At 42.5% G+C, this 14436-nt stretch overlaps 1 protein-coding gene across 2 annotated transcripts in view; it reads right to left on the bottom strand.

Annotated features, from left to right (window-relative positions):
- Positions 1 to 675: 675 nt before the first annotated feature.
- LOC132978902 (cAMP-specific 3',5'-cyclic phosphodiesterase 4B-like) overlaps positions 676 to 14436 on the bottom strand; it is a 54867-nt gene continuing 41106 nt past the window's right edge. For both annotated transcript variants that reach the window (XM_061044253.1, XM_061044254.1), the window contains 9 exons: positions 7033 to 7126; positions 5283 to 5500; positions 5095 to 5193; positions 4514 to 4678; positions 4105 to 4204; positions 3806 to 3960; positions 3591 to 3713; positions 3241 to 3423; positions 676 to 3077 (listed from right to left, as the gene is read on the bottom strand). In XM_061044253.1, the coding sequence (XP_060900236.1) occupies positions 2724 to 3077; positions 3241 to 3423; positions 3591 to 3713; positions 3806 to 3960; positions 4105 to 4204; positions 4514 to 4678; positions 5095 to 5193; positions 5283 to 5500; positions 7033 to 7126 (1491 nt within the window). In that variant the 3' untranslated portion in view covers positions 676 to 2723. The remainder of the gene's footprint in view (positions 3078 to 3240; positions 3424 to 3590; positions 3714 to 3805; positions 3961 to 4104; positions 4205 to 4513; positions 4679 to 5094; positions 5194 to 5282; positions 5501 to 7032; positions 7127 to 14436) is intronic.

Below are 14436 nucleotides of genomic sequence, written 5' to 3'. Positions count from 1 at the left end.
GCTGCCTTAGTCTCCAGCAGCAATGAACCCAAATCTGAGGGAAAACAGGTCACTGCGGGGAAATGACGACAAACACTCAATGGTTTTCCCCTTAGAGTTTGAAACTTAAAAAGTTACAATATTGCATCAGTTTAAATCATATAGACTGTGTAAATAACGGAATTTGCGACTGTGATGTCACAATGAAACCTTGTTCTTTATTTATTCCGTTGCTAAGTTGTTTTTTCTGCCCAGAAGTGACCTAGTTACTGTAGATTAAAAAAAAAAAAAAAAAAAAAAAAGAGAGCACACCTTTGACCAACTGTTTGAACATTAGACCAAACAAGACAAAGTCTTTGTTCAATAATGGCATGGTATAAAATCCCCCCAGAGGCAGCAACGCCATACACCGAGAGTCTAAGTTCAGTGACTGAATTAGCTGAGGTGACATCTAGCTCATTTTTATATTACCTAGAAAGTAATATTACAATTCCCTCCCACATACAGTTAAGAAAAGAGAAATGAGCTCCGGAGACCAAAACTACTTAACTGCAAATGTCTGCTGTAAAGTTGCCCTTTTTAATAAAGACTTATTTTTAAAAGCTTTACAGATAAGAATGATACAAATTTCCTCAAGTTTAAATTCATGAAGCTTTGATTTCTTTTGTGATCAAACAAACAACGAACACCAGAGGATTCTGTAATACATGCCCATTTTAATAATCCGATAGAAAACATTTCTTTAACACAACATACACTGTTTTACAATATATTGTGAGGAAAACACTGAAAAAATATATTTGAAACATGTTTTATATATTTCAGCAAATATTCCTTTAGCGGTACAATGACCCGTCACCGTACACAATGGACTGCAGCAAAGATTCAGCCGTCATAATCTGCCTGGAAAAAAGAACATAAAGCCAGACTTCTTCTGCACCTGACATCAGGTGTGTTGTTGGATCCTCGGAATGTACAAACATTTCAAACGGTACATTTCAAATCGTCAAAAACTGAACTGCATGACTTCACGTTATGGTCTTATAGCAAAGTAGCTTGTTGAGAACAATAAATCAGAACCACCAGTTCTAAGTACAGTCAAACTGTGACATGTGGTAGTGCATATAAATAACAAATATACAGAGAATATTAACCATCAATACCAATATTATCATGTACAAGAATAAGATAATAAATAGACTGTTACAAACAGCTGAAGAGTCATCGAGACTGTGCAACTCTGACACACACACACACACACACACACACACACACACACACACACACGTCCATATCATGTCACAACACGATATTGTCTTTTATTCTGAAGGTTGCACCTCACACGTGGTACCTTTAAGGTAGTGTTGGACACATCAGCAACCAGCTGCTGAAGTGTCGGCTTATTCAAAGTGCTGGAATAAAAACTACAGGATAACAATGATTTTTATCGCTAACAGGTGTCTCTTTTTCAAATGTGCGCGCAGTCTTACAGTCATGTAAAAGATCAAAACAAGTCACGGTGTCTTCACGAAGATGGAATACTTTTAACCCCCGACAGGTTTGTTTGTGAGAGCAAATGAAGAGTTACACAGCGGAAACAGATTTCTCATGATGTCATAGCTCGGTACAAAACAAAGTAAGGAGATTTTTGTTGATTTATTATGAGCAAATTAATTGTTGATTTGATTTTGAGAGGCCTTAACTATTCATCTAGCTACAGGATGATGCAAGAAGAGAGCTGCTTTGGCTTCAGGTTGGAAGTCTGTTACACCGCTGACTCTTCAAGCATGGGGTCAAACTTTTCAGAGGTGGCAGTAAACAGTGCTTCCCTCTTTGGAGGTTTCTTTTAATCTTAAGGTAATTATCAACTCAGTACTACACATGTTCACTTCAAAGAATCAGATCTGTGACTTATTGAAGTGTTTATGAAATGATTCTTTTGAAAACATCGAAATGAATTAATTTGAAATCAAATTTAATTGAACATCTTTTTGGTTTAGCATGTTTTAAATTATTGAATGTCTCCACTCTCTCTGCTGCCACAAAGTGCAAATTGTGCTGGGAAGTCAACTGATTTTAGAAATACATCAACCAGACGCATCTGTGAGACGAAGCTTAAAATATTGCAGGAACATCCGGAAGACTGTGTGAGAACATTTTGCCTGCTTTGTAGAAAATTTGACACATTTTTACAGCTACATGAATGTGTTCAATAAATTATAAAAACACTTACAAAAAGACATGGTTGTTAAAAAAAGGCACACAACTTTTTTTTGAGAAAAGTGATAAAAAACAAAAAAACCTACTTAGTAACACAGAACTTGTGGACAAGTAGTTTTGGTTGGACGCTTGAGGATGTCCCATCCGATCCCTACACAATACAAAGAATCTGAATGAACATAAAAAACGTCCTTAAGTGCAAGTTTGGAAGTTCTACTAGTCCCAGTACTCAGACACAGTCAGTTTTATCTTCTTTGTGAGAACAAAGATCCAGCCTTTTATTCTGACTGTAGTCCCTTCTTTAAAAAGCAGACCCTTCTCTTCTCCAGCTCCCTTTTAGGGGGCTCAAAAACAAACTGCCATTGGTTTTCCTGGCCTTGTTTGCAGGGGTGCCCCACATTCAGTAAGGCCCTCTTTACCAGGCAGCTCCAAAGAGCCAGATTGCAGGATTTCTCCACTGCAATTAAAAGAATTCAGCCAAAAACAGCTAAACCTAGCTGCATACTCAAACACCGTCAGTCCAGTTATGTTTCCTCTGGGGAGACGTCACCACTCGTCATTTCTACCCTGCCCTCATCCGAGGTGTGATCTTGGAGTGTCACACCAGTCTCCATCATCCCGCCCTCCCCGTCTTCGCCCTGATCGTCCAGCGTCAGTTCGAACTGAAATTTAGTCGATGCAGGTACTCCCTCCAGCTCCCCGTGTGGGGCGTCCTCGCCGTCGCTGCTGTAGAAGGGAGGGGAGGGGCTCTGCGGGATCATGCTCTGGTACCAGTTCCTGTTGTCCTCCAGCATGTCCAGGATGTCCTGGGCGTCAGGATGGACCAGGTCAGCCCAGGTTTCCCACAGAGGGTGGACAATATAATCAATGAAGCCAACCTGGAAGAAATAAAGGAGGAAGTCAGTTAAAATGAAAACAAAACTGACAAGTTATCAGCAATATTTTATTAGACAAAAAAAACCTCAGTGTATATGTGATTACTATTTTGATTCCATAAGGTCTTCAACTACTTCTGGAGCTTGACATGTGTTTTTTCTTTACCTGTGTTCTCTCCACTGAGGCTGTATGTTTGTCGCACATGGGGCTGATCTCCATCCCCCTCTCCCTCTCTCTGTCTCCCTGGTGGAAGAACTCGTCCATGATCCTGTCTGTCCACTGACGGTAAAGATCCAAAGGCTTGGTCGGGTTGCTCAGGTCAGCACAGTGAACCATGTTACGCAGAACCTGCAGCAAAAAATGAATAATGAAACATCTTGCATCTTTTCAGTGTAACAGACTGTCTGATGTCAGTGTCTGGTTTTTGTGTGTGTGTGTGTGTGTGTGTGTGTGTGTGTGTGTGTGTGTGTGTGTGTGTGTGTGTGTGTGTGTTTGAGTTAGAGTGTGCATCTTACCTGCATCCTGTCTGTGTAGTTGTCCAGCAGCAGGACTCCAGAGCTCGTCACTTTCTTGGTTTCCACCATCGTCTTCAGATCGGCCAGCAGACTCATGTGTTTGGACATGTCTGTTGCCAAAACCTGGACGAGAAAAAGGCACAAAGAATGATGTAAGCGCTGCACACCACTGTGAAAGCAAAAACAGGTCTGCAGAAATGGAGACGTTTGCTCACCATGTCTATGACCATCCTGCGCAACGTCTGCCTCTGCTTCTTGCTGAGGTTTTGGAAGATGTCGCAGTTGTCTTCCTGCAGCAATTTGAAGCCCACAGCCAGGTGGTGGTTCTCCAGCACTGACTCATCGTTGTACATCAGAGCCAGCTCGGAGTCTATAAGCAGAGAAAGGAGGGAGGACAAACTGAGCTTTAGCTTTTTTTAAAAACAGTGTTATCCTTGGAGGCAAATGTTTCATCCTTTTTTGTAATTACAGACTTAATAAATTGAGCGGTGGCAATCCAGCAAAGGGGACTTACTGGTGTTGATGAGGAACTGGTTGGACACTCCTGGGTGGTCCACATCGTGAATGGCTGCAGCAAAAATGGCCGCCAAGATCTCCAGATCAGTAAAGACCGCCTGCGTTGAAAGAGAAGTAAAATAAACAGATGAGCTTCAGAGGAAATAAACTGGCTGAACAAGGTGTTAGACAATTGTTTGAGGCCGATTCTCGCATGTGTCATCCTCTGCGGCATGCAGTTTCAGGGCCATGCCAGCGCTGGTGACGCTAATGCCAGTCAGCTAATTAAATCATAATGGAGAAGCTGAGAAAAGGTGCAGGCCGTGATGCTTTGAGTATCGACAACCTTATTTCATGAAAATTTTAATTACTAAAACAAACAAACTTTTTATTTTTTGTTCAATGAAAGCATAAAAAACTTGGCTTACATCCAGTGCAGGTGTGGACAGGAGGATGTGTGTGGACTGTGCAACATCAGCTGCATGGAGGCTGTTGTGGTACGCCACGTCTGAGTGATAGTGGCCCTCCAAGGTCAGCATGAACGTCACAAAGGTGTCTGTTGGAATCTTGAATGTCCTCATCAGGTCTCGCTCCTGCATTCGACACAAGAGTATTAGAAAACAACAACAGTGAGAAGGGATGAAGATGGTACAGCTACTTTTTATTTTTGTACTGTAGAGCTGATTTCAGTGAATTTAATCTTCAATGGACAAGTGATCTGACCTTAAATCTAATCTTGGATCATGATCAGCAAATTGTGACTTATTTACAAGAGAAAAGGCTGCAAATGAGGATGATTCACAACTAGAAATCAATCTTAGCTGCTAATGTCCCTTAAGCAGATGTTTCTGTTTCTGTAGCAACACTGACAGCTGAATATACTTTACACGCTGATGTGTGCTGAGCCTTGTGTTTACTGTGGCCGTCGGTGTGTATGTATAAAAACGTTTGCACTTCATTAGAAGTTTTCTCTGACTCATGCAGAGACGAGGAGGTTGAAGGCACTGACCTGAAATATGGTGTACATGATAGAGGTGAGTGGACGGTTATGAGAGTGCTCGGCCACTTTGAAGATATTGAGTCCCCATTTGTTGATGTCCTCCAGGTCCTGTAAGTGAGACGATAAGATTACATATCTGTCTCAGCTAATCATTTTCTTTTCTTGTATTTCTGCTGTATCATCGGTCTATGTTTTACCTTCGATAGCAGCTCCTCCTGGTCCGTCTTGACCCCGAAGCGGTTGCCTGTTCCTCCTGAGATGCTGGGCGTGTTGCTGACCTTCCTCACACCGCTGATCTGGGTCATCATCCCACCCTGCTGCTGTTGCTGTTGGTGTTGCTGCTGCTGACCCTGCCTCCGCTTCCTCTCCCTCGATTTAGGGACCGGACACGGAAGCTCCAACTCATTCTGCTTATCTGGAAGAATGAAAGAAATAGAAAAGACACAAACAAAAGTTAAAAAAAAACAAAAATAAACATGGTTGTTGGTAGCTCCAGAGTAAAAGCAGACTGGACTTGTTGTTGTTGGATTGTCTCGCGCACTGCACAGAGTGAACAAAGTTAACACGGGGAGACAGTTCACCTCTAACACCTTCATGACAACACGTTACAGCTGCACTGACACTTTTTTAATTAGCAAGCAGTACTTCAGATACTGTTTACAGCAGAAAATACTGCACAATTGTCTCATTTAGTTTTGTATATACCAGTTTTTTTATTTTTAATATTTAATTTTAAACATTTGTACATTGAGAGCACAGTCTACCAAAGTCAAAGTCTTTGAATGTGTGAGCATATCTGGCAAATAAAGCTGATTCTGAAAGTTACCTTTAAGCAGTCATTGGTTTAATACTGTACAAAGTGGAAAAGAACCAGACATGTGGGATTCTTATGAAGGGCACTGTATGAAAGCAGACAAAGCTCCATTGGTCTGTGCATTCTAAGAAACTGAGCAACGTTGCAATGACAATCCATAGACCTATGGCCACAACAAGTTAGTGTGCAGGTTTGTTTTGTGCATGCATTGCTCAAAGCAGATGATAGTGTGCCCTGGTGTGCAACCACACACCGCAGTGAGAGAAAGAAATGTATCACTGCTGCTGCGTCCTCCACAAAGCACAGGAAGAAAGTGATCTCCCTACACCTGACAGGTGTGAGCTGCAGTGCAGATGACAACAAAAGCACAAAGCTTCAAAGAAGAAAAAAAACAGTTCCTCTCTGTTTTCATGTGCTCGTCTCTTCTATCAAAGCCAAAATCTCTTTCACTGCACCAGTTTTATTGCTTTTCCTTCATGGTGCAGCCATCCCCTCTTACCCATGTGGGTTGTTTAGAAAAGATGGAGGTGTGCTTCCTAGCTGGAGCAGGGCTTCAGTGTGCACCGACCCTATTAAGCTGCCTGTCTGGGTGAATGATGGCGTTAACTTTGATAGGAAGGTAGAACACCTGAGGGGCAGACCAGCTGGCTTGCAGTGAGTCACGAAACACCGCAGGGCTTTTAGAGACAGGGAAACACTGCTGCTGTCCTCCTGATACATAACTCAGCTTCTATGAGGACCTGATGGCACTGTATGCACACAAACACTCTCCCTCTTTCCTGCTCCATGCCTCTGATTTTTCCAGAGGGGAGTCTTTCCTCTGTATACCCCCCTCCCCATCCGTGTCCTCTCTCCATATCTCCCTGCAGCTGGAGAGAGGGGACTCTCTGTATCTTCCCTTCAGACCAGTTCAGGCAGGTTTGAGAGTGCTGGAGGACACCAGGTACTTAGCACATACTTTGGGTGACCTCACAACCTCTGCCACATACAAACTGTCAGATTCCTGATGGATATCGCCTCATTTGAGCCATCCACTGCCGTTTTGTGTGCAGCACATTTTGTAATGGCACAGATCATACTTCTGTGGGTGCCTACTGGTGTGATTTTTTTTTTGTGTTTGCTGCAGTGCTCACCTAGGAAGGTGTTGGAGATGTATTCTGACACTTGGTTGCCCGAGCGACTCATCTCAGACAGGTGGCTCAGTTCCCGGTTCAGCATCCTCTTGAACTGGAGGCAAAAAGATAAAAAGTACATGAAGATAAATGATTTATAAAAGAGAAGATAATAAACATTCATTGCATCATTAAAGTGCTGTTTCAGAGCAGAGAAAATAAGCATTTACTGTTATATCCCACTGAAATATGTCCCATGAGAACACAGCCTGTTTTTTTTAAATGCACCATATAAGGTTGTGTTTACATCTTTGGTCCTGGTTTGGATTAGCCACAAGGGCCTTGACTCTCTCATATTTCAACAAACATCAATTAATATATAAAATTATCTTGTGTCGCTTTCTTTTCAGGGAAACAAAATGTGCCAGTTTTCTTTCTCAGAGCTGAGTGAGAGCAGGATAACAGAGACAGTCCAGACTAATCAAAAACCCTGAAGTGCTTGAACCAAATTTAACAAATTCCATTGAGTGAAATCAAAAGTGATTAACCAGCTACAGTTAAAATTCTTCAATATAGAGTATATACACGCAGACATATGCACATACAAATACACACAGTCCCATCCATGCCCTTTCTCCTCTGGGACACACCTTGATGTATCCCCAGGACACAGAGAACAGGTAGTTGGCCTCAGGCATGGTGCTGAGCTGTGCTGAGCCCCTGGTGCTCCCCAGCAGAAGCCCTGTATGCTCCTCTCTGAGTGGACCCCAAGGCTGCAATCAGCCCTGCAACCTGCAGCTCAAAGCGCGTCCAAATCCCCCGCCTTCAGGCGCTGGACTGCAGTAAAAAAATGCCCCTGCTGAACCGCCAAAAAGGGGCTGCGGCAGACCCCCACACTACATCCCCGACCAAATATGTCTCCTCATGTCGTCGCCTCCTGTTTTCCAGTATTGCAAAGCCGCTGGCGAGAGTGATGGAATCCCCCTGGATGCAATCAATATTTCCTTTTCTTTTCTTCGATTCACGCCGTCTCTGTCTGTCTCTCTAAACCACAATCCGAAACGTTATCTAGTGACACAACTGGGGGAAATCCAACCTTCCCCAGCCCAGATTGTGCAAAGCAAGGAGGACGATTTTAAGAGCGAGAGGGAGAAAGGAAAGGAGGGATGCAGAAAGACGGAGAAGACACGGAGGAGGGGGTGCGCTCTAGCTGTAGAGTCCCCTGTGGCAGAGAGGCTGATGGAGTCTCTCTCTCTCTCTCTTTGCCTCCCTCCACTCGCTAAACACTGAGCCAAGCACAGCACTGCAGAAAATGGGAGTTTGGAGAATCCCCCCCTTATCTCTCTCTCTCTCTCGCTTGGGCTCTCTGCAAACCCCCTCCCGCTGACTCCTTCACCCCCCCTTCCCCATGCACTCCCCCTGCTCAGTAATGCAGAACAGAGTCAACGCATACTGCGCAATGTGAGGCTTCAAAGCACCACAGCGTTTATCACATGGCTGAGGAGACCCAGGGTATTCATTTCCCAGATTGTTTTTAACCACAAGCTGCTGTGCACATTTTGGTCCATAAGCACTGCAGCACATTTTAAATTTCTGTTTTCGTTCTGAATTTCAGCTTGTCAACAACAATAATTCCAATAAGCAGCTTGTTTTCTGTCTCTCTGCGGCAGCACTGTGTATAAAAAAAAAAAGACGTAAATGAAGACAAGGGATGAGAGAGTTTTCAGTCTGCCACCCACTAGTGTACCACCAATTGCACGACAACCTGAACGCCATGGCAACAGAGTCACGTGGCCCCCTCCATCGTTCTCACGGTGGTCCCTGCTCTGAACACATTGCATCACATCGCATACACACACAAATGTACAAGTACACACACACACACACACATTCAATGCATGGCATGTGCTCTGGATTGACATAACTGGGCTAAACACTGTAAAGACACAATTCAAGATTGTTTCAGGCTGCAGATTCGGACGAAAAGGGCTTTTCCTGTCAGGAAATAAAACCACATTCTAATCCTCAATGAATTCAAATGAATAGTGGTGCAATCAATTCTTTTTTCCTGAAATGTGATCCTAATTTCAGCCTCATAAGCCTTTATTCAAGGGCTTTTTTAAAATACTCATACAGAACCAGCCACTCTTTGGTCGCAGCAGCTAATAGCTGACAAGCAGACGGCTAACATCCACTTGACTGTGAAACTTGAAAACCTCTTTCAAAGCGCTGGCCTCACTCAGACACCCAGCCTGCCAGAGGCTGTCCATAAACATCAAAGAGAGCTCGTGAGGACAAAAATGTGAATTGGAATCAGGCGGCATTATTCCATTCAAAGGGCGACTTGTAATTGATTCTTTAAAGCAGCAGAACAGTGCGGATTATTGTGACCTGGAGGATATGAATCAGACACAAAGCCACATGTCAGTTTCTCAGGGTCATATAGTTCAGCTCAGACACACAGCGTGCGTTCAAAGTGTGACGACATGTCTGAGTGTTCAGGAGAATAGATTACTCAATGCATGGCAGTAACTCATACATCCTTTTACGTTGGTGCTCACTCAGAACAACCCCCCACCCCCCCCACCCCTCTTTAGCAACCTCCACAAGTCACATAAACTCAGCTTGTGGTTGATTCTAAGAAGACGATAAGCTGATAGTTATAGAATATTCAAAAACTGTGCACACTGGAGTCACTGTTTCTATGTAAATGACATGCATAGGTGCAAGCCTAAACACTATTTACATATGAACTTGTTTAAATGAGTGTTCCAATGTTACTATTCCAAAAACACATACACTTTTATCTCTCTGTCCTGAAACTCCGAACCACATAAAAGGCAGGAAAATCAAAAAAGGAGTAAAAAGAAAGTTGAACTTTTTTTTTTGTGAGGATATGATTTACTTTAGATCAAACTAATAAACTTTTTAGTCTTGAGTAGATGAGTCTTCATACAGCAGATCACTCTTAAGCAACTTAATGTAACCAGCTCAGAACATTTCTCACCTTTTTCCAACCTGTGAGCATCTCAAAGTTCTTCTCCTGCTTTTCAGAACAACATAGTCCCATTGTCACTTAAAAATAAATAAACGAAACACAAGTAGAATGAAATCCCGTAAAGTTCCTTTGCGCAGTAACTCCTCTTCAGTGAGTCCGAGTGCTGCTTCCTCTCTCTGTACGGTCTTTTGTGAAGTGCACACAGGCAGGAAACGTATGGCGATAAAGCTCGACTTGACTGACCGGCCTCTTCAGTCTAACACAAGATTGATGGCTCCTCCCTCCAGCACAGGCCCGAGCACGCGTTCCCGCCTACTTCCCCTTTTTTACTTGACAAAGAAACTTGACTCAAGTCACTTACTGGTAGATGTCCTTCCTCCTAACACGGCCTCAGGCAACAAAACAACTAACATACCTTTAACTCGTCACTGAAAAGTCCCAGACAGCAAGTAAAACAGAAAGCCATGCTGATGTAATGTGGAGGAAAATATCAGATTACATGGATGTATTAGTTCTTAGTAGCATACTTTGACCTTGACCCAAAAAGAGAAGAGATAAAGATGGGATTGCACAGCTAGATAACTTATTGCAATACTTGTCTGTGCAATCTACAAAAGCAGGCAGTGATCCAGAGCCTCCTCTGCCCTGTGTGAGGCTGTTTATTGTGAAAACACACTGCATTAGCGAGTTTCAAAGTGTAGAAACACTAGAAAGACATTTCCTAGAAGCCAGGGAACTAAACGGGGTAAAAAAGGGTCCTATCCGCCTTCCTCATTCGGTTTATTTTCCATGCAGCATCAGATCATAGAGGTTTAACTTTTTAATTACAATTAGACACCATAATCACTACTGCAGCTTCAGTCAAACCAAATCAAAACACTATAATTTTATGTCCACTACTCCTGCTGCAGCTACAATCCCACCGCTACATCTGTTTCAATAATTTTGTCATTTTTTCCCCACTGAAGACAGCGGCGCTTCAAAGTTAGAGTGACCACACGTGAGTTAAAGTTTCCTACCCCGCTCGGGGGCTCGCTTTATTTCGCTCGCACGCTAACCCACAGAGTTCTGCCCTCCTCTAACTGGATTCAGATGGCAGAGTTTGTCCAAGGCCGCCACTCGCTCCAGCATGGAAGTGTGGCGAGCGTAATGATAGTGAGGGGGCAGGGAAGCAGCTCCCCCAGCTCTGAGGTCACAGCGACCAGGCAGGCGGTCAGCAGGGTGTGTGGTCCTGTTAGACCCGGATACACCTGCGCCCTTGAGCACTGTAAGTAGAGACACTGTAGGTTTGACGGTGGATTCAATTGCATCCTCTCTGGTTCCTCTCTGTCTCTGCCTTTGTCAGAGATCACGTCATATAAATGAAGAAAAGGAGCGAAAGCTGCAGATTCTGTGTTAAGTCAAGGATAATGTGCAGTGAAGGGGCTGAGAAAGCAAAATGAAATCAACGCACGATAATTCACTATCATTCTGTAGCAACAACCCAATCCCTGAACATTATTGGGCTTATTGCATATCTACTTATGATAGAAATCAATAATTTGACACAAAGTTACTCCCTTATACTCTATGGTAGGATTCAAGTCCTCCAGAGTCTTTGATTAGAGCCTCATCCAGAGCAATGGGCTGTTCTTTACGACAAGAGAAATAGCAGACCTGTCTGAATGCCAATCACAATCTAATATCATGGATTAATTAAATATTCAACACAGCCATGAAACTATGGTGCAGAAATGTAACAATATATGACAACTGTCTTGCAATATAAGGTGAATAGTGCGATGGCTTTAATATTGCACAACAATCCAGCACACTGAGGAATCTCAAACGGAACATGACAAACTCTTGACCTCCGCTCTTTCAAAAACAGCGTTGGTCAACAATGATCAGTGCTGGAGTTGGGTCATAGAGACAGGACTCTGACTCACGGGAACAATGTGCCCGGCCTGCCTGAGTGAACGGCTTTGCTGGCATGCGTCTGCAGAGCCTTGTGCCCATTGTCCTGACAGTCCCAGTGACGTGTTTCTCTCGTAAAAACTCAACCTGGCTGCATGGTCGAAGCTCTGCTATTGTCGTCTGGTAACCAGGGAGCAGAGGAGAGGGGGCAGAGGGGGGTACGGGAAATAAAGAGACAGGAAACCTGTGTCATGGTCACAGTCACCCGCAACGGTCTGAACACACTCCTCCCCATCAAATCCTCCCCCAGACCACAGAGTAGAATACACACGGAAACGGACAACGCCGCCCTGGGTGTTTATAATCTGACGCCACCATAATGTCTCCACTGTCTGCACAGGGTTAAGTAACTGTGTGCACTGTATAGTTACTGAGCTGTGCACAAATGAAAAATGGATGCACCAAGACAAAGGGGAAAATGACTGTAGTTCTAAACAGTTTCTTCATGTAGTCTTAAAGTAAGTCAGTTTATTCACTTCAACCACACCAGAAAGATGATGTTTTCTTTTACAAATATTATGCAAAACATAAGCATGTTATCCCTATTATTGTTTTCATCTTAGAAAGCAAACGTCTGCATTTAGTTCAACTGACTTCCTGAGTGCAGCCTCATAGCGCTGTTAGCATGGCTGCAGACTCCTTAGTCTGCTTAAAGAAAACGTTTCAGTCTCTTCATGAAGTACTCGTCTTTGTAAAGACCTGATGTGTTATAGATAATACTGCACTCACGCTTATGAAGAAGCTAATTGTAACATTAGAAGTCAGCTCCACTGTCCAATTACTTTTGTTAGACAATCTTGTAAGAAACTCAATACAAGCTAGTAAAAGTCATTACACTTCCTTTGAATTCAGACAGTCGGGCTGTGCGTTCAAAGCATTTCAGCAGTAATTAAGTCTAATATTTGTGTTGCTATTTTTCGTTTCATGACAAATTCAGCTCAACTGTATTTACAACGCTTTACACACAACACTGTCGATCCAAAGTGCTGAACAGCGCAGATGGAGAACAAACAAAACAAGACAAGGTTACAGCCAAAAGAAAATCAAACAAATGATTTAGAACTGCAATAAAAGCAGCAGTAACAACAATAAGTACTCTAGGTGCCATGCTGTCACCACAATCATAGTAACAACATCATAAGAGTCAGTGTTCATTTATTTGATGTCCTTATTAACACCTGCAATATTATTGGACATGTTTGCACTATTGTTAGCAGAGCAGAAATGTTTTCAATTAGAAAACTGTGACACAAACTTTTGCACAAAACATCTGTTGTGCTTTACTGCAGCACTCTTTCTTTTTTAGAAGCTTGCATAAAATAAATCGGACCTTACCTGCTCAATAGATGGATAGCAGATATTTATAAAGCAGAATAAAGTGAGTGTGTTTAATGGATTAACTCAGCAAACTGAAGAGTAATTATAATCCAAGACAATGTACCTGTTGCTGTTATTTTTTTAGTGGGGTTGTAAAACAGTGAAATATACATTTAAGGCTAAAAAGAACTTTCCTCTAATGAGTCTTTACTTTTTGTTAATCCTAAACTAAAGTCTGGCAGACTGATGTATGTCAGTTAAGTTTGGCCTTTAGCGATGACGTCACTGCAGACAGCAGACCAGTGTTTACCTGAGGTCAACATTACACCAGAGCCAATATTCACTGCACACTCAAATCAATGATAAACGCCTCTGTGTGCAGGATCAAATCATATTGCATGTTCATCTGTAGCTCAGCTGTGTTGCATAACATACTGCAGTTTTACTTTGAATACCATAAATATATGATTCTCATATTTCCTTCATGTATTCAAAGTTACCTGGAACTCTGTTTTCATGCACGCAAACTGAATGTTGCTCAAACTTTCTTTTACAACACATCTATAAAATGATGAAGCCACCACAGAACAGCTGTTAATTTGCAAGTGCGTCAATGTGGTAAAAGGCAATTCAGATTTTGCATGCACTGGTCAAATTTACAACCACCGTGCAACAAAGGCCAACTGTACGACTTTGCAGAAGTCCGACAGGTCCTCATACTAAAGCATGCTTAGTCTCAATATCATGTCCTCAAACAGCTATTAGATTAGAAGCTGATAGGGGCTTCAAACTGGGAAATGATCTTGACATGACAGTGTGCTGTGTACCTAGGAGGTCTTATGCTGATCATAATTACAGTTTATTGAGAAAACAATGCACAATTAAGATTAAATCAATGGCTGTGCTATAAGAGAAGGCCTTAAGTATTCATCATAAGGAGCATTTTAGTGTCTACAAGACAACTCTCTCAAACTTGTCATTTGGAGATAAAAAAGGTTTTTAATGTGAGTTGATTAAGATTAAAGCCCTCTTGGACTTTAAAATAGTAACATTTTTAAAGATTTCAACATGCACTTTTACACACTCACAGAGAATTGGTGTTCAAACCAACAATTATGATCTCATTTTAATACACCAGAAACCTTCAGATATTG

Source organism: Labrus mixtus, chromosome 8, assembly GCF_963584025.1.
Source record: "Labrus mixtus chromosome 8, fLabMix1.1, whole genome shotgun sequence".
Taxonomy (NCBI): Eukaryota; Metazoa; Chordata; class Actinopteri; order Labriformes; family Labridae; genus Labrus; species Labrus mixtus.
The sequence above is the reverse complement of the archived record's forward strand: the minus strand, read 5'-3'. Positions and strand labels throughout refer to the sequence as shown.